The sequence below is a fragment of the Lolium rigidum genome, chromosome 6 (genome assembly GCF_022539505.1).
Source record: "Lolium rigidum isolate FL_2022 chromosome 6, APGP_CSIRO_Lrig_0.1, whole genome shotgun sequence".
NCBI lineage: Eukaryota > Viridiplantae > Streptophyta > Magnoliopsida > Poales > Poaceae > Lolium > Lolium rigidum.
This window is the reverse complement of record NC_061513.1, coordinates 215,464,490-215,483,992: the sequence shown is the minus strand read 5'-3', so window position 1 is coordinate 215,483,992 and position 19,503 is coordinate 215,464,490. Positions and strand designations below refer to the sequence as shown.

Here is a 19,503-nt window from a genome sequence, read left to right as displayed (position 1 = left end):
CAAAGCCTTGGAACAGTTGAAAGTACTTCCAGCTCCAGGAACCTGCTCCAGACATGAATGTAGGCCATGCAAGCACCTAACGCAGAATCATCACGCATCCCGTGTCCTCCAAAGTTGGTACAATATCGCACATCTCCTTTGACCCGATCAGCATCGACCGCACGTGTGTTAGTTAGTGAGATAAGCACCAGCTGTAGCAGAAGGCAGCATGCTTACAAACGTTCTCTGGCCTGCCCATTAGATGAACCATCCAAAAGCTTCAGTAAGGTAGGAAAGGTAACCTAATTTGGTATGATTCTACAACAAGACACAACAATAATGTGGGGGTAAAGATCTTAGACATTCCCCAAAAAAAAAAAATCTTAGACAATACCCTTCGTCCAAAACCTGTATTCTACTTAAGGCTGCTGTAGCCAACGTACTTTTATCCCCAAAGGCGTGGGACACGAATCCCTGTTCCTATGATCACCAACAATAAGAAAACCTCCTTAATACTTGTGCTAGCGTTAATTAATACCATCCGACCTGTAACAACCCTTGTGTATAACAAAAGTAGCAGTATTAATTAGGAAGCAAACCTTTCACTTTTGGTTACGCCTTCTTCTGTACTTTGGTAGCTTGGTTTCACATACGATATATGTTGTATACTTGTATTGCCATGTGTTTTTAGGGTTGTTGTATTGCCATGTGTCGGGCTAGTTCCTACAGACTTCTTAAGTGTTAGGGCGGGTCTACAGCCTACTGTGATGGAAAACGTTAAAGTGGGACATGTGGTTGATCTATTGTTAGAAAGTGCCTGCCTTATAAAAGTAGTTCAAACCAATCAGTGTAGCATCTATATACACAAGGGGGTTAAATAACATGATCACAAAAAGTGATTAATTCACAAACTATGGTCTAGATATGTTTGTTGAAGGCATTGTGGTGTACAGTGGACACCGCAGTTACCATAACTTCCTTCTCTTATCAGTGTTTCATGCTTGCAATTTGGAAGAAATTTCAGAGGAATGGCTGTTAGCTCTAAGATGTTTCATCAGAGTTACAGTGTACACTTTACTTTAGCTTCTCAGTATAATATATACTGATATTAAACTTGTCTGAGAAATGTTTCAATCTACACTTGTTTACCAAAGCTTAATCTTGGAGTAGCTTCACAATAGAAATGATGACCGAAATGAGACATTAAGACATACCACGGTTTTGAAGAAAAACAGATGATTTGAACCTTTGGAGTTGCTTGATAGAAGAATTAATGGCCAAGCAGTTGAAAACAGTGCCTGGTAGCTCGCTTATTATATACGCATTGTCTAACAACCCAGCTGCCATACTGCAGAGTCCTCTCCTGGAAACCACCCTTCTTTCCATCTCCTACACTACAAGTGCCCCATCCTCCTACTATATAAAGCACCTCATCCCCATATCTGACCACCCACAAGAAGAGTAGAAGCAAACAGCCAGCAACTATCTTCTACTTGTAACCAAGTGCAGCAAACAAATTACTTACATGGCTAGTTCCATGGGTTGCTTGCTGGTACTCTGCCTTGCCTGTCCACTCCTCCTTGCAGGCACCGTTCGTGCCAACCCATGGTATAGCTTGTTCCCACAGTTCTACGACCACTCGTGCCCGAAGGCCAAGGAAATTGTGCAGTCAATCGTGGCACAGGCTGTTGCCCAAGAGACCAGGATGGCAGCATCCTTGGTCAGGCTGCATTTCCATGACTGCTTTGTCAAGGTTTCTGCTTCCTCTTTGCTGCAGTATTATTTACATGTTTCTACAACAATGTATTGATGCTTGCTGAAGATAGTTCCTGTAATGTAAGACAGCAAATTACATATCTATGACTAATATGATAGATGTGCATTTTACTTTTGCTATACTTGTCCTTAGCATTGAAAATTGTGTCCTGAGGAACATGGAAGAATCTTTCTAGATATTTTTGAAGTTTTTACCAACTATAAGATATCCTACCTACAATGTACACACTACTTATTGTCTCGGTGACATGATCGAGTCTGTAACATGAGTGCTTTTTTCCCAAATAAATTGGTGATTGCCTCATTTAAGTGCACAATAATTGAGACTCGCTAAGCAATGCACATCCTTCACTCGATGCATGTACCTGGTCAATCGACACTACAGTTTTGCTGCATGTGTCCAATCCACCCAATCGACATTACAGTTTCACATTCCTAGTCATTTACCATCCTGTTCTGACATCTTCTTTATTTCTGTGTATAGGGGTGTGATGCATCCGTGCTACTGGACAACAGCAGCAGCATAGTCAGTGAGAAGGGGTCCAACCCCAATATGAACTCCCTCCGGGGTTTCGAGGTCGTCGACCAGATCAAGGTCGCCCTTGAGACAGCTTGCCCCGGCACGGTCTCCTGTGCCGACATCCTCGCCCTCGCCGCCCGCGACTCCACTGTCCTCGTATGTGTTCATCATAACTCTGTTCCTAACTAGCACGAGCTAAATAATGTAGCATTATGTGTGATTCTTCTGGACCCAAATTAATGTCCAGGTTGGTGGCCCTTACTGGGATGTGCCGCTCGGCCGGAGGGACTCTCTGGGCGCAAGCATCCAGGGCTCCAACAATGACATCCCTGCCCCCAACAACACCCTACCCACCATCATCACCAAGTTCAAGCGTCTCGGCCTCAATGTCGTCGATGTTGTCGCCCTCTCAGGTGGCCACACCATTGGCTTGTCCCGGTGCACCAGCTTCCGGCAGAGGCTGTACAACCAGTCAGGTAACGGCCTAGCCGACAGCACACTGGATGTGTCCTACGCTGCGCAGCTGAGACAAGGGTGCCCACGCTCCGGTGGCGACAACAACCTCTTCCCGCTCGACGTTGTCACCTCGACCAAGTTCGATAACTTCTATTTCAAGAACATCCTGGCCGGCAGGGGCCTTCTCAGCTCCGATGAGATCCTACTCACCAAGAGCGCCGAAACGGCGGCGCTCGTCAAGGCATATGCAGACGACGTGCACCTCTTCTTCCAGCACTTTGCACAGTCGATGGTGAACATGGGCAACATCATGCCGCTGACCGGGTCACAGGGGGAGATCAGGAAGAACTGCAGGAGGCTCAACAACTATCACTGAGTTACTGAATGTGCTGTCTGTGCTAAATTGTGTGTGGAGTTGGGGCCAAGTTTTATCTGAATAAGCAAGTGTGGTTGTAATTTCCAATTTTTCTTGATCATTTATGTTCTGTAAACTGCATTGAGAAATGTTTATGTACTAGAAATTCATATAAGATGAGTCCACCTGGTTTCTTTAGAGGTTGTTGTTTTACATAACTTACCAAGTCTGACTCCCAAGTTCCAGCACATGGTAGAGTGTTTGTAGTCAGGCCTGTTCGTAGTACTCCAGCCGAACTTCCTCTGACATATATTTCCTGTCAAAAGACCAAAAGTTAGTTTTTACAAGATACCTACAAGTAACGAAAACCCAATCTTGTGCCTCCAAAAATCTCTCGGGCTATAATGGAACCAGTCGACGGCACATTGGGGTGTACTAGTGCACTAGGCCTTTATTTCAACATTCAAAATTTCTGAGAAATTTGGAAAAAAAAAAAACCAAACTAGTAAAAATGTATATACCATGTCACATAATTTAATATCGAAATTCAACACACAACTCAAGAAACAAAAAAAGACATATTCCACTGTAAATAGTACAGGATGACCCTATTCACTTCACATTTTGATACTGTTCACAGCATGTTGGTCTTTTTATTCATCAAGTCAAATTCAGAATTGAAATTATGTACGTAGCATGAAAGATTTAAAAAAAAATCACGATTTTTAATGTATATTTTGGGAGCGAGTGTGCTAGTACACCTCAAAGGTGCTATTGCATAATATATGCCTCCGGAAAAAAAAAGATTGCATCATGGCATCTATAACTCACAGGGGCTAAGCTCAAGACCAGTGTAAATTATGTAAAAAATTGACACCTGACTTGTGAATAGTGGAATACCTATACATACCAAAAGCAGGAACCTATTTCTGATTTTCTATAAAGTGTTCTTGGTAGATAATGTGTGTACAGAAAAATCCAAAAGTTCAAAGAAAACAGTGTCAGAACTAATTATCTGAAATTTCAGTAAGAAGAACTTCAATATACTTAGAAAATCTTGCTCACAATCGCTTAATAACCCGCACAGAGGAGAGCAAAACGAAGGAGACAGATTGTGCCGAACTGTACAAGTGGACCAGCCCTTGGGGAGGTTTGTAGGGAATGGCAGAAGTCACTGATTGACAGTTGCACATGCAGAGAGAGGGATTTATTGGCAGACTCTGTGCTTCAAGAAGTCACTCATTAGCTGAAAGCAACCAACTCACAATCCAGGGAAGCTAGGAACAAACATCTGAAGTCCTGTCCACTACAGATCCTCCATACCAGCTCATGTCTCCAAGAGAACACGATCTCGCTCAGCCAATCACCTTCTCGTCTCCTCGTCTTGATCCATTCCCGGCGCTCCTCTGCCAACGCCGCCAATGCGACCTTCTCCTCTAAAGCAACCCTCCTCCAGTGCAACAGTTGCTGCACCGATCAAAATAATTCACTTCTGTGGCATTCAAGCTCTAAGACCAGTAGATCAGAGTTCCCCGTACCAACGCTAATGCTGACCCAAACTAAAATAATCATTGCTATTATTTTTTCTGATGGTACTGCACAATCTCCGTCGACTACGGTCAGCCGTCCCCTCATCTCTGGAGACCGGAGCGTGTGATCCGCCAGGTCCTCGTCTCTGGCAACCGGAGGGCACGGATCCGGCTTGTCCCTCATCTCTTCCGTGTCACCTGACTCCAGCTAGACCTGGTGTGGCGACATCTCTGCGTTCGTCTGTGTGCGGCGACATCTCTCCAAGTGTGTTCATCTACGTGCCTGGCAGCTGCCAGCGAAGGATGGCGGCGAACTTCTGTTTCCAGACATGGGCAATGTATTTTTCTTTTTGGACTGAGATAAAGTGACAAAACTACCCTTTTCTACAATGTGGTGGATTAGTTCCTCTAATCACAACCATTAGTTTGCTTCAATTTTCATGCAAAAAAACTGCCAGAAAGCATAGAAGAACTCCTCTTATTCCTTTACAGTTCTCAAAAGGATGTGCAGGTTTCGTCATTAACATTTTTTTTAATCCTGTTTGTTTCAAATCTGTCAGTTCCCAGATAGTTGTGGGCTGATCTCACCCAATTGAATCAAAAGTACATGTTCTGTTTGAAAGATTAAAGCTCACTTAAATAAATGGGCGCATAAGATCCAAGTATGGGAAAAAAAAAGGGTAATTTGATTCAGTTCATATGTATAAGGTGTTAGTTTGAGATGTTTCGCCCGGAATTAATGTGAAGGGGGACTGGCAACTTTTCCATGTATTAAACAATTTGTATGTGCAGCCAGATTTAGTGCATTATTACAGTATCTACAATTCAAAAGGAACTTAGATTTGGAATGTAGATAGAGAGTAAAAATAACAACACTATTACAGCAACAAAGAGCATGTAGTAAAAATAATTACCTGCAGGTCCATTGCTCTTACAGCTTTTCTGTTTGCACCCTCCCTTTTCTTACCGCACAACCCTGGTAGCTGCTGGTTCACTACCCTCAGTTGATCTGATTTGTCACTTAAGTGTATTCCTGCATGATGAAGTTGCACTGGTTTGCTCTTTTCTCATGCCCTGCTCAGTCTAAGGCATATCCTGATATTCAAAATTTTGAACCATATTGGAAAACATATGCAAAACCAAATGAACAATGTGGATGGGAAAATGAAAGATGAATACCATGTGTTCACCACATCAGCAGAGGCCCTCTCTAACTGTTGGAATCAGGGCTCTCAATTCATTTGGTCTTTATTGCTGGGGTGAATGAAAGAAAGAAAGAGCAGTCAGATCATCAACGGTTTATGTGTTTGTGTAGTTTATTTTTGCTACAAGTGATAGATGGTGTTACGTGTTACAGTTTTACATCTTTGTGAACCCTTCAGTTGCTAACTCCAAGATGGTCAATAATGTTGACAAATGTTCTCTTCACCTACAAAACACAAAATAGATATAGTACAAGTCTCAATTGTGCATCACCGGGCATCAGTTATAACTACAAGAAAATTGCGTACTTACAAGAGATGTGTTTATGGATGGTGATACCATGGGCCAGAAGAAATTCCCTATCAAATTGTACTGCTTACCAAACATATCCCGAATTCCGAATCATTGCTTCAATTGCCTTATTGGCCTTGAGAAGCTCCCCTTTCGAGCATAGTGAAGCAATAGCAGGATAATATGTGTCAAAGTCATCATAAAAAGACTTCCCTAACAAATTAGCATTGTCAATATCAGCATCATCACTTGATATGCACAAATTATCAATTCTCTCTGTCATGGGCTGCAATGTGCTTTCAGAACTTCCATCAAGGCCATTACCAGAAACATCAAAAGCAACTGAATTTAAAACTTGGTCTGAATCGGTTCTGGGATCGCATGCATCATCAATTTTCTTCGGCTTCTTGAGGTGAGCAAGCATATTACAATTATGAGAATCTGAAGAGGATACAGACATGAGTCTCACTTCACTGAGGATAGTAACAACCTCATCAATCCTTCCTTCCTCGCATGCGGAAGACAGAAGACCAACTAAAGAGTCGGTCTGGACCTCATCTCCAGCGATGTTTATTAGCTCCACAACTTGTTTGCACTGAAACATCTCCCTCAGGATGCCCCTGGATTCTTCAATCCTTCCTTTTGCATAGAGTCCTTTTACAAGGCTCATGAAACCAACAAAATCTGGGACCATCTCCTTACAATGGTATTCATTGAAGAAGCTTAATGCAGCTTCAGTGTCACCTTTCAGACAGTGCCCGCTGATAACTGCACCAAGCGTAAAAGCATCTGGAAGTAGAAAAGGTTCCTCGAAATGAGACAAAAGCTCAAGTGCCTTTTCAGTTAACCCATAGTTACAGTAACCACTTATCAGCAGGTTGTAAACATGGGTAGTGGGTCTGATACCATTGTTGGACATTTTCTGAAAAAATTTATATGCATCATCCAAGAAACCCTCTCTGCACAAAGCGCCTATAAGTATAGCATACGTGATCATCGTTGGAACAATGTTGCTTCTTTCTAAGTAGTCAAAGAGCCTGAATGCTTCGGTAAAGCATCCATGCTGGCACAAACCACTGAGAACTGAGTTATGAATGATAATGGTTGGATGAACCCCCTCTTTTTTCATGCTTCCACAGACGTCTAACGCCATTTCAAGATTACCACCTCTACAAAGGCCTTCCACTACTATGGAATACATGGCTAGATCCACCGGAAAACCACTTTGTTGAGCTTCCTTCAGGAAGCTATATGCATCCAGTATTTCACCTTCTTTCTTAAGTGCATAGACAGCTCCCCTTAGAACACTGACAGGAACACCGCCATTGTTCATGTAACTTGAAAACCGAATAGCCTCACCAACACCCTTCTTGCTGAGGTGACAAGACAGCATATTAATCACTCTAGGTTCGTGCAGGCCATGAATCTTAATGAACTCACTCAACAATGGTTGTATGACCTGTTCATTTCCATTTCGGAGTAAGCTCTTGAGTAGCTTGTAGAATGTTTTGCTAGATACAGCAAAGAATTGTGTTCTGATTATCTTGTAGACATCCAATGCTGCTTGACAACAATCCCTGGTGCTTAAGAAACTACAAGCGTAACTGCAAACCGATGAAAACAAGTCCATATCAAATTCACCCACCTTACCAATGAAATTCAGCACACCTTCTTCACCACCTTCTTTAAAGTTTGCATGAATCAACTTTATGTAAGTACAAGAATCAGGCCTTAGTTTTTTATGAATAAGATCATAAAAGATTTTCTCAGCAATGATGACCCTTCCTGCATTGCATAGTGCTCCAATCAGGCCATTGTGAACAACAGTACTGGAGAATGATGTTTCTTTGTTGTACTCATCAAACAGCTCAACTGCCCTATCAAATTCTCCAAGTTTACACAGCATGTCTATGATTGTATGATAGGTGACGGTATTAGGGCTTAAGCCCATATCACGCATTCTGTGAAACAAGCTGCAAGCATCATCCACCTTCTTGATCATAAATAATGCTTTGATAAGTACATTGCACGTGACAACATCAAGTGCAATCCCGCTACTCTCAAGCCTATCCTGTATTGCCATAACACCAATTGTATCCTCTTCCATAATGTAACCATGTAACAGTGTGCTGTATGTGAAATTATCACCAGTAACAGCTTCGGAGATTTCGACAGCCTTGGTAGTCTGACCAGCCTTACACAAACCGTTTATTACAGAATTGTATGTCACAGTCCCAACTTTTATCCCCTTGCCCTCCATCTCTCCAAGCAAAGAGAAAGCCTTATCCAAATCTCCCTTTTTGCACAATCCATCGATCAAAATCGAATATGCATACTCGTCCACCACTAGTCCTGTTTGTTCCAGTTTCCTCACCACGGAAAAGGCATCTTCCAACCTGTTCCTCTTGCAGAAACCACCAACAAGTGAGGTATAAGTGATCAAATTCGGTTTAGTACCCATTCGCTCCATCTCATCTAAGAACCCCATCACTTTCTCCACACTGCCTTCTCTACACATCCCATCAATAACAGTAGTGTAATTAACCACATCAGCTGCAATGCCCTTCTCTAACATCATACGATGCTCCCGGAGCCCTTCTATCAACAGGCCACTCTTCATGTATCCATGGACTAAGCTGCTGTAGAACACTTCATCACCCGTCATCCCCTTCCGTTCCATTTCCCTTACCAGCTCTGCCACCTCGCCAATCCTCCCCTCCCTCCCGAGCAAACTGACGACCGCAGTCAGCATCACCAGGCCTGGCTCAAACCCGCTGACATCCTTCCTCACCCTATCGTAGAACTCCAACCCAGCCTCGGACTTTCCAGCCTTGGAGAAACCAGAAACGATCACGCTGCAAACACCATCGTCCACCTGACACCCTCTCGCGGTCATTGTGTCAAACACCTTGACCGCCCCGGCCATGTCCCCGCGGGCACAGAGCTCCGACACCATCGCACGGTACGTGGACGGGGACGGCACAGCTCCGTGCTCATCTACGCTAGCGGCGAGCAGCTCCAGCGCGTGGCGCAGGTCCCCGTGCGCAGCGCAGGCTCGGCGGAGCAGCGCGTCCCAGAGGCGAGACGCGGAGGGGGCCGGCCCGGCGAGCGCGAGACGCCGAGCGGCGTCGCGGGGGCGGGAGGAGTCCAGCAGCGCGCAGGCGGCGAGGAGGTGGGTGCGCGGGGTGGGGCGGAGGGAGTTGGCGAGCGCCTGGCGGGCGAGCGCGCCGACGAGACGGTGCCTGCGGCGGCGGAGGAGCGCGGCGAGGAGCCGGTCCACGTGGCGCGCGGTGATCGCGCGGCCAAGCTTGATGATCGTGGGCAGCGGCGGCCGAGGAGGGAGTTCGCCGCCGGGGAAGCCCATGGCGGGCGGGCGGCGGCGGGCGGCTGCTGCCGCGGTTGGAGTGTGAGTGGAACGTTCGAAGTGCCGCCGGCGGTGTCGGGCATCTCAATCGCCTGGTATGGGACCGGGCGTTCAATAACTCGGCCCATGGGCCTGCTGGTTTCCTCGCTCTTACGGCTGGAACGAGTCTAGGGATTTTAGCGACGGCCACCATCTCGACACCCCGATCTTGAAGTGGCTGGTCTCAAGACCTTCCGCTTGATCTCTCGGTTACCATCGGTGCCGGCACCTCCACTTCCTTTTGGTTTGGTTTTTTTTTTTTGGAGCAATCGGCAGGAGCACTGCATTTTTATTAAGCAAGAGGGAAAAACAAACCAAACTATACATAGAAGGGCATATTTAGATTATGGTGGGAATATGCCCCAGAAAACCACCCTAGAAAAACTAACAAAAAGAGAAAAACTAGTCTGGCTCAGCCGGGATAGCCGGCCCGAAGCCGTTGATGGCACGGTCCCGCTGAAGAATGTCTTCCCTCGTGATATCAGCCACCTCCAGATAGGTGAGGCGGCGCGCGGTGAAGATGTGCCGTTTCGTTCCTTCCAAGCATTCCAAAGAACATAGAGGAACCGACCGCTGATACGTTTCTGCTCCTTGTTAGTCTTTCCGATGATCATAGCATCCCACCACTCCGAGATCGAGTGGTATTCATGGAGAATATCAATGCTGTCATCGTTGTCCCAGAACTTCATCCGATTCCAAATGGCCATGGTGAAGGGGCAGTCCTTGCAAAGATGTTCGGCAGTCTCAGGAGCTCGGAGGCAAAGAGGGCAAAGAGGATTATGGGGCCATCCCCTAATGGCGAGCATATCCGCAGTGAGCAGCTTTCCGTGAAGACCAAGCCAGCCAAAAAGTTTGCATTTCGGCTCGGCGTGGGCTTTCCAGATTTTCTTGGCGACTGATACGTCTAATTTGCATCACTATTTTATATCATAATTTGCTGTTATTCATTGATATAGTTCATATTGGGACACAATACTTATGTTATTTCATCTATTTTGCATGTTTCATGATTATTTGGAGATCGTGCACCGGAGCCGGGATTCTCGCTGGAAAAAGCACCGTCGAGATGCAATATTTCGGAAGATCAACTGTGGAAGGAAATTTCACCAAAAATCCTATTTTTTCAAATGACGAAGGAAGCCAGAAGGGGGAGCCAGCTGGACCCAAGGTGGGCCCACACCATAGGGCGGCGCGGCCCATGGCCTGGCCGCGCCACCATGTGGTGTGGGGGCCCCACAGCCCCTTTCGCCTCCTTTTCTTCGTGAAACCCTTCGTCCCGAAAACCTAAGCCACAGAGGAATCCTCACGAAGGGTTACAGCCGCCTCTGCGGGGCGGAGAACACCAGAGAGAAAAGAGCTCTCCGGCGGGCGAGAATCCGCCGGGGAAATTCCCTCCCGAGGGGGAAATCGACGCCATCGTCACCGCCATCGAGCTGGACATCATCTCCATCACCATCATCATCATCTCCACCATCATCACCGCCATCTCCACCGCTGGACATCGTCACCGCTGTAGCAATTTGGGTTTGATCTTGATTGTTTGATAGGGGAAACTCTCCCGTACCGATTTCTACTTGTTATTGATGCTATTGAGTGAAACCATTGAACCAAGGTTTATGTTCAGATTGTTATTCATCATCATATCACCTCTGATCATGTTCCATATGATGTCTCGTGAGTAGTTCGTTTAGTTCTTGAGGACATGGGTGAAGTCTAAATGTTAGTAGTGAATTATGGTTGAGTAATATTCAATGTTATGATATTTAGTTGTGGTGTTATTCTTCTAGTGGTGTCGTGTGAACGTCGACTACACGACACTTCACCTTTATGGGCCTAGGGGAATGCATCTTGTACTCGTTTGCCAATTGCGGGGTTGCCGGAGTGACGTAAACCTAAACCCCCGTTGGTATATCGATGCGGGAGGGATCGCAGGATCTCGCAGTTTAAGGCTGTGGTTAGATTTATCTTAATTACTTTCTTGTAGTTGCGGATGCTTGCAAGGGGTATAATCACAAGTATGTATTAGTCCTAGGAAGGGCGGTACATTAGCATAGGTTCACCCACACAACACTTATCAAAACAATGAAGATTAATCACTCGTATGTAGCGAAAGCACTAGACTAAAATCCCGTGTGTCCTCGAGAACGTTTGGTCATTATAAGTAAACAAACCGGCTTGTCCTTTGTGCTAAAAAGGATTGGGCCACTCGCTGCAATTATTTCTCTCGCATTTTACTTACTCGTACTTTATTCATCCGTTACATCAAAACCCCCTGAATACTTGTCTGTGAGCATTTACAGTGAATCCTTCATCGAAACTGCTTGTCAACACCTTCTGCTCCTCGTTGGGATCGACATTCTTACTTATAGAAGATACTACGATACACCCCCTATACTTGTGGGTCATCAAGACTATTTTCTGGCGCCGTTGCCGGGGAGTGAAGCGGTATTGGTAAGTGGAATTGGTAAGGAAAACCTTTACTGTTTGTGCTGATTTTATTTCTGCCTGCTGCTATAAGTCATTATGGAGAGATCTTCTCTTCAATTTCTATTTGGGAAATCTACTACTACTGCAACGGTAGTGGATGAGGCGCCAGGTGAGGAAGTAATACCATATAAAATACCTATGAAAATTATTGAACATGTTATGGATAACCGCTATGAAGGGGATGGAACTGTCCATCCTAGTGATCATTTATTGTTTTTGCATGAATTATGCGGGTTATTCAAATGTGCAGGTATTACTATGAATGAAGTTAGAAAGAAACTATTCTCTATATCGCTGTCTGGTAAAGCGGCGCATTGGTATAAATTGCTGAAGAATGGTGATTCTCTTGATTGGGAGGACATTGTGCCTTTATTTTACGGATGAAGCCTAGTGACCGGGTGTATACGTGAGCACGCGTTTCTTGCTTGACACGTGTCTAACGACGTTTGCTCTACCGTTAGTCTGAATCTGTGCGAATCTGTAAGCGATGGAACGAGCGTGTGGTCCTAAGGGTCGCCACGCACTCAGCCACGTGCACAACCACCACTTTTCTTCCTTATCTCGTATCAGCGTCGTTCTCCTCCATTCCTTTTCCTTGGCAATCCACAGGCTACGTATCCACAGCGACACGCCTCCACAGAACCCTCTCATGGATGCCCTCAACGCTAGCATCCCCGCTGCCGTTCTGCAGTTGTGCTACCACCGACGGCAGGCGCTGCCGCTGCTATTGCTCTCAGGCGGCGCAAAGGATGCGGGCGAATACCAGTTAGTGGCGTCGGCGCCGGAGGTGCCCATGGCCGCTGGTAGCAGCGACGGCAACAGTTCGGAGCAGCGCCGAGGGCCGTTGGTAGCAGCGGAAGCGGCCGGTCGGAGCAGCACCGGCGACCGCTGGTAATAGCGGCGGCGGCCGTTCGGAGCAGAATTGGAGACCGCTCGTAGCAGGGAGGGCCGGCGGTCGTTGGTAGCAGCGGCGGCGGTGTCTCGGAGCAGCACCGGAGACCGCTGGTAGCAGGGTCGGCGGCTGTTGGTAGGACATGGAGGCCCAAATCACACGCGTCCTCTGCTCGACCTCGCCGCGGACCACCGCGCCGTCCCCGATCCGGCCTCGCGTTGATCCCCTCTTTCCCCGCTTCTATCTCCACCTCCCGTCCGTGAGCTCCTCTGCTGGAGGTCAGGGCGGGGAGGCATCCTCGGCGGCGGAATCGCCTCCGACCTCCGGCTAGCCCCCAGCGCCATCCATCTCCCTGCCTCCCCGGCGGCGGAATTTTCTGATGTTCGATTCGTCCTGGACTAGGACGAGCTCGCCTGTCGATCGGATGAGTAGCAAGCTCGAGCTTCTCATCCGCGCAGGAGGCGGTAGAAGCGTGCCGGCACGCCGGGGACAGGACAATGCTGAGAGCCTGGGCTTGGAGCAGCAGATCATGCGGGGGTCCGGCAAGCGCATATGGTCCTTGCTATCCGATGGCTGGGTTCGTGCTTTGTTCATCCTCCAATTCAGTGTTTGGGTTAGCTGTAAGATTGTTGATACAACTATTTTTTGATTGATTATTTGATACTTGGAACACAACAGTTCACAGAGTTTCAGTTACCAATTTTGGACTTGTAATTTCTATCTTAATCAAGTGTTTCTGGTTTTGCTAAACTAACCATATGCATGATTGTATTTGTTGGCTAATTACGAGCGATAACAAATAAAATTTAGTACAGTTTGTGACTTTTGGAACTCGAGTCTGCTTTGGTTGTTCAGTCAATAGCAGTATGTACATCGATCCATACTAGTTTCTTTCGAAGATTATTCAGGAGGAGAGGCGGAGCCGACAGGGACCTGACTGCTTTATAATAATACGATAAGAGACAAAAAAAAGGCACTAACGCCGTGTGGTGGCCGTTGCTCAGAAATTGAATCTCAACGTTGATCCAACGGTGGCTAGGGCGTGCTCACATATACACCCGGTCACCAAATCCACTCTCCTTTATTTTATTCCAAATTTTATCCTCCAAGTGAAATTGACAAAGATCGGAACCGCATATATAATTTCTGGCCTCATGATGGAGAAAGTATTGCCCAAGCTTGGGGGAGATTGAAGTCTTTAATGCTCAAATGCCCCATTCATGAGCTTCCCGGTAATGTTATTATTGATAATTTCTATGCAAGACTTTCTTTTCAAGACAAGACCTTGCTGGATACTTCTTGTTCCGGATCATTTACACGCAACAAAGAAGAGTTTAAAAGGGACCTTCTTGATCGGATCCAAGAAAATACCGAAGGTTGGGAGAACGACAAGGATAGAGAATCGGGTATAATTTATGATTATAAATGCATTGAAGCTTTTATGGATACCGATACATTTCGTAATATGAGTGCTACATATGGTCTTGATTCTCAAGTTGCTGCAAATCTTTATAAAGCTTTTGCCTCTCATTATGAATTGCCTAAGAAGAATTTTGATAAGTATCATGAACCGTATAAAGATAAAATTGATTCATGTATTAATAAGTGTGTTGTAGTTGAAACTGCTGATCATGTTATTCCTGAAGCTTATATTGAAAAAACTTCTTTTCCTACTAAAATGAAGGAGTACTCTGTTATAAATAGTGCGGTTCATAAAAGTGAAAAGAAACCTATAGAACCTGAAGAACAAATAAAAGTTGAACCTCGTCGTTGCAATAGTTAAAGATCTTGTGACTGAAAATGTGGAGGATGGTCATATTATTTTCTGTGAAGATGCTTCTAATATTTTTTCACATCCTAATAAACCCAAACAAGTTAGTGTTCCTATGCTATGTGTTAGAATTGGTGATCATTGCTATTATGGTTTATGTGATATTGGTGCAAGTGTTAGTGCTATACCTTATGAGCTTTACACAGAGATTATGCACGAAATTGATTCTTGTGAACTTGAAGATATTGATGTGATTATTCAGCTGGCTAATAGAGAAACTATTTCTCCAATTGGTATTGTTCGAGATGTGGAAGTTCTATGTGGTAAGACTAAATATCCTGCCGACTTTTTGGTACTTGGTTCTGCTGCTAGTGATTATTGTCCTATCATTTTTGGTAGACCTTTTCTAAATACTTGTGGAGCTATTATAGATTGCAAGAAAGAGAAAATTTTGACTAAATTTGTCTGGTGAATCTTATGAGTTTAACTTCTCTAAATTTACCAAAACTCCTTATAAAGCTGATTTGCCTAGTAATGATTTTAAAATGGAGCAAGTGTGCATCTATTGTTCTTGTTCCTAATAATCCTTTGCAAGCAACATTTGGAGAATAGCGAGAGTGAAGTTTTTAGGAAAGAAAGAGATGAGCTTGAGGAGATTTTTCTTCGCCAACCTATTCTCAAGCATCATTTACCGGTGGAAGATTTGGGTACAACACCGCCACCAAAGGAAGATCCTGTTTTTGATTTAAAGCCTTTGCCTCGATAATCTTAAATATGCTCATATTGATGATAAGAAAATATATCCTGTTATTATTAGTTCTAAGCTTACAGAGTTTGAAGAAGAAAGATTATTGCAAATATTGAAGAAACACCGAGGTGCTATTGGCTATACTCTTGATGACTTGAAGGGGATTTCTCCCTCTATTTGCCAACACGCCATTAATATGGAAGATGATGCGAAGCTCGTTGTTGAACCTCAGCCGTCGTTTAATTCCTAAGATGAAGGATGTGGTAAGAAATGAGGTATTACGACTTCTTGAAGCCGGTATTATATATCCTATTGCCGATAGTAGATGGGTTAGTCCCGTGCATTGCGTTCCTAAGAAAGGAGGAATAACTGTTGTGCCTAATGATAATGATGAGCTCATACCTCAAAGAGTAGTTGTAGGGTATAGAATGTGCATTGATTATCGAAAAGTTAATAAGGTTACTAAAAAAGATCATTAACCTTTACCATTCATTGATCAAATGCTAGAAAGATTGTCTAAAAATACTCATTTTTGCTTTCTTGATGGTTATTCTGGGTTTTCACAAATTGTCGTTAAAACTAAAGATCAAGAGAAAACCACTTTTACTTGTCCCTATGGAACTTATGCTTATAGGCGTATGCCTTTTGGTTTATGTAATGCTCCTGCTACTTTTCAAAGATGCATGTCTGCTATTTTTCATGGCTTTTGTGAGAGTATTGTGGAAGTATTCATGGATGATTTTTCCGTCTATGGGAATTCTTTTGATAGTTGCTTGCGAAACCTTGATAAAGTTTTGCGTAGATGTGAAGAAACTAACCTTGTTCTTAATTGGGAGAAATGCCACTTTATGGTTAATGAAGGAATTGTATTGGGACATAAAATTTCCGAGAGAGGTATTGAAGTTGATAGAGCTAAAGTTGAAGCCATTGAGAAGATGCCCTATCCGAGGGATGTTAAAGGTATTCGTAGTGTTCTTGGTCATGCTGGGTTTTATAGGAGATTTATTAAAGATTTCTCCAAGATTTCAAAGCCTCTTACTAATCTTCTTCAAAAAGATGTACCTTTTGTTTTTGATGATGATTGTAAGGAAGCTTTTGAAACTCTAAAGAAAGCCTTAACAACTCGCTCCTATAGTTGAACCTCCCGATTGGAATTTACCATTTGAAATTATGTGTGATGCTAGTGATTTTGCTCGTAGGCGCTGTTCTTGGACAACGAGTAGATAAAAAATTAAATGTTATTCATTATGCTAGTAAAACTCTTGATGCTGCTCAAAGAAATTATGCTACAACTCGAAAAAGAATTATTAGCCGTAGTCTTTGCTTGTGACAAATTTAGATCTTATATTGTTGATTCAAAAGTTACGATTCATACCGATCATGCTGCAATTAGATACCTTATGACAAAGAAATATGCTAAGCCGAGGCTTATTAGATGGGTACTTCTTTTGCAAGAATTTGATTTACATATTGTAGATAGGAAAGGTGCTGATAATCCTGTTGCAGATGATTTTTCTAGATTGGAAAATATTGCTTATGATCCTGTTCCCGTTAATGATAGTTTTCCAAATGAACAATTGGCCATAATAAAGGTGAGCTCGCGAGACAGTCCTTGGTATGCTGATTATGCTAACTTTATTGTTTCCAAGTACTTGCCTCCAACCTTTTCAGCTCAGCAGAGGAGGAAATTCTTTTATGACTTGAGGCATTATTTCGGGATGACCCACACTTATATAAAGAAGGAGTGGATGGTATTCTGCGAAGGTGTGTTCCCGAATATGAACAACAAGAGATATTGAGTAAATGTCATGGTAGTGCTTATGGAGGTCATCACGCCGGAGATAGAACCGCGGAAAAGGTTCTACAATCAGGTTTTTATTGGCCAACTCTCTTCAAAGATGCAAGGAAGTTTATTTTATCTTGTGATGAATGTCAAAGGGTTGGTAATATCTCCAGACGCAATGAAATGCCTATGAATTATACTCTTGTTATTGAACCGTTTGATTGTTGGGGATTTGACTTCATGGGACCTTTTCCCTCTTCGAAGGTAACACTCATATACTTGTTGCTCGTTGATTATGTTACTAAATGGGTGGAAGCCATACCTACAAAAAGTGCCGATGGTGAGACCTCTTTAAAAATGCTTTTAGATATTATTTTTCCTAGATTTGGAGTACCTAGATATATTATGACCGATGGAGGTTCTCATTTTATTCATGGAGGTTTTAGAAAAACTCTTGCTAGGTATGGTATTAATCATAGAATTGCTTCCGCTTATCACCCTCAAACTAGTGGTCAAGTAGAATTATCGAATAGGGAGATTAAATCTATTTTGGGAAAGACCGTTAATAAATCTAGAAAGAATTGGGCTAGTAAATTGAAAGAAGCACTATGGGCTTATAGAACTGCTTATAAAAACCCCATGGGAATGTCACCTTATAAAATGGTTTACGGAAAAGCTTGTCATTTACCTTTAGAACTAGAACACAAAGCTTATTGGGCCGTTAGAGAATTAAATAAAGATCCTAAACTTGCCGGTAATAAGAGGTTGCTACAATTAAGTTATCTAGATGAATGGAGAAGTGAAGCTTATGAAAATGCTAAACTCTTTAAAGAGAAAGTTAAGAAATGGCATGATAGAAGGATCATCAAAAGAGAGTTTAATATTGGGGATAAAGTCCTATTGTATCGGTCTCGTCTCAGACTCTTTGCATGGAAATTACTCTCGAAATGGGAAGGACCATATGTTGTTGAGGAGGTGTATCGTTCAGGAGCAATTAAAATTAGCTCTCTCCAAGGCAATGCTACGCAAGTGGTGAATGGACAAAGACTCAAGCATTATATCTCGGGTGATTCTTATAATGGTGATGTTGATATTATTCAAGTTGAAACACCGGAGGCTTTCATCAAAGGACAAATTGACAGTCCGCCAGAACTCGACTTTGAATAGGTAACAAGATCGGTAATGAAAAGTTCGCGATTTACTTTCCGAACAATATTTTTGCTGTTTTTGGAAAATATGAAAAATTACGAGATCGAAACGGAGTGGAAAGGACGCACGAGGGCGTGCCACCATAGGCCGGCGCGGCCCGGCTCGGGCCCGCGCCGACCTATGAGGGCACCGCCTCGTCGCCCCTTTCCGACTCCGGTTCGACCCGGTACTTTCCGTTTGTTCCGAAATTTTTTATTATATAATCCCCCGGACCCCCGGAGGTCCGTATATCGTTTTCTCGACGTGTTTTGTTTCGAGCTGTTTCGCCGGGATCTATTTTCAATCTAGGAGCACCATGGCCTCCGACAACAAGGGAAAAGGGCCTTCGAAGGAAGAAGTGAAAAGAGTGTCGTCAAAACAAGAGCAACAAGCTGTGGGGAGTAAGCAAGTCTTGGTGGGATCTGTTGATACTCGACGTTCTTTCTCTCATAACTTGCAGGGACCCTTACCCCCTGCTCTTGGCCTCGACTCTTTCCCTGTGCTCGAAGAAGCTCTACGGACTACCGATGAGTTTTGTGGTCAATACCGGGCTCTAAGAAGAGAAGTGGAGATACTCAGGGAGGAGAATTACCGACTCCGTAGAATGCTGGGATATTACTTGATGCCCGTCACAGGTTCGCCATCGCCGACTTCAGATAACAATGAATCTCTTCAAGACTTAGTGCAGATTTGCCAAGCTGAGAAGCTGAAGGAGATCTGTAAGAAGCGCATGAGGGATTCATCACCACCATCGCCAAAGGATTGATTCATCATCGGTATTGGCATCCCCTTGGTTTGTTCCAAGCTTGGGGGAGTGTCGCGGTATCACATTATCACTACCTTTTACTTTTTACTATCAAGTAGTGTCATATCATGAGTAGGGAAGTTATCGTATAAGATGGGTTGCAGTGTGGAAGTATCTCTCCTTTAGTTTGTCTATGTATCCCTTGGTGTGAGTTATCGTTATGGAATATTAATGAGAAGTCTTATCATTTACATATTGCACACCTTACTTTAGTTTGCAATTTCTACTATATGATTGATCTTGATTTTAGTATTGGTACCACTTTGGGAGCATTGAGTAAATCTATTTGGTTTTGGCAAACTTAGCAATGGTCAATA

The 19,503-nt window shown here is 44.0% G+C and overlaps 1 protein-coding gene and 1 long non-coding RNA gene across 2 annotated transcripts; one reads left to right on the top strand and one right to left on the bottom strand.

Moving 5' to 3' along the window:
- The first annotated feature begins 1,504 nt into the window (after nt 1-1,504).
- On the top strand, nt 1,505-3,163 carry LOC124666408 (peroxidase 72-like). The gene is made up of 3 exons (XM_047203745.1): nt 1,505-1,732; nt 2,240-2,431; nt 2,523-3,163. The coding sequence occupies exons 1-3, from the start codon at nt 1,505-1,507 to the stop codon at nt 3,105-3,107; spliced, it is 1,005 nt and encodes a 334-aa protein (XP_047059701.1). The 3' UTR covers nt 3,108-3,163.
- Nucleotides 3,164-3,353: 190 nt separating this feature from the next.
- LOC124659861 lies at nt 3,354-5,833 on the bottom strand. The gene is made up of 3 exons (XR_006989725.1): nt 5,795-5,833; nt 5,530-5,710; nt 3,354-3,402 (listed from the first exon to the last, which is right to left on the bottom strand). It is a non-coding gene; the product is annotated as an uncharacterized LOC124659861 (long non-coding RNA).
- Nucleotides 5,834-19,503: the final 13,670 nt, after the last annotated feature.

Bases quoted from the DNA above. Each gene is read 5' to 3' on its own strand.
- LOC124666408 (XM_047203745.1), top strand. From the start codon at position 1,505: ATGGCTAGTTCCATGGGTTGCTTGCTGGTACTCTGCCTTGCCTGTCCA. The intron at 1,733-2,239 runs GTTTCTGCTTCC...TTCTGTGTATAG, and splicing joins TCCATGACTGCTTTGTCAAG to GGGTGTGATGCATCCGTGCT. The intron at 2,432-2,522 runs GTATGTGTTCAT...ATTAATGTCCAG, and splicing joins CCCGCGACTCCACTGTCCTC to GTTGGTGGCCCTTACTGGGA.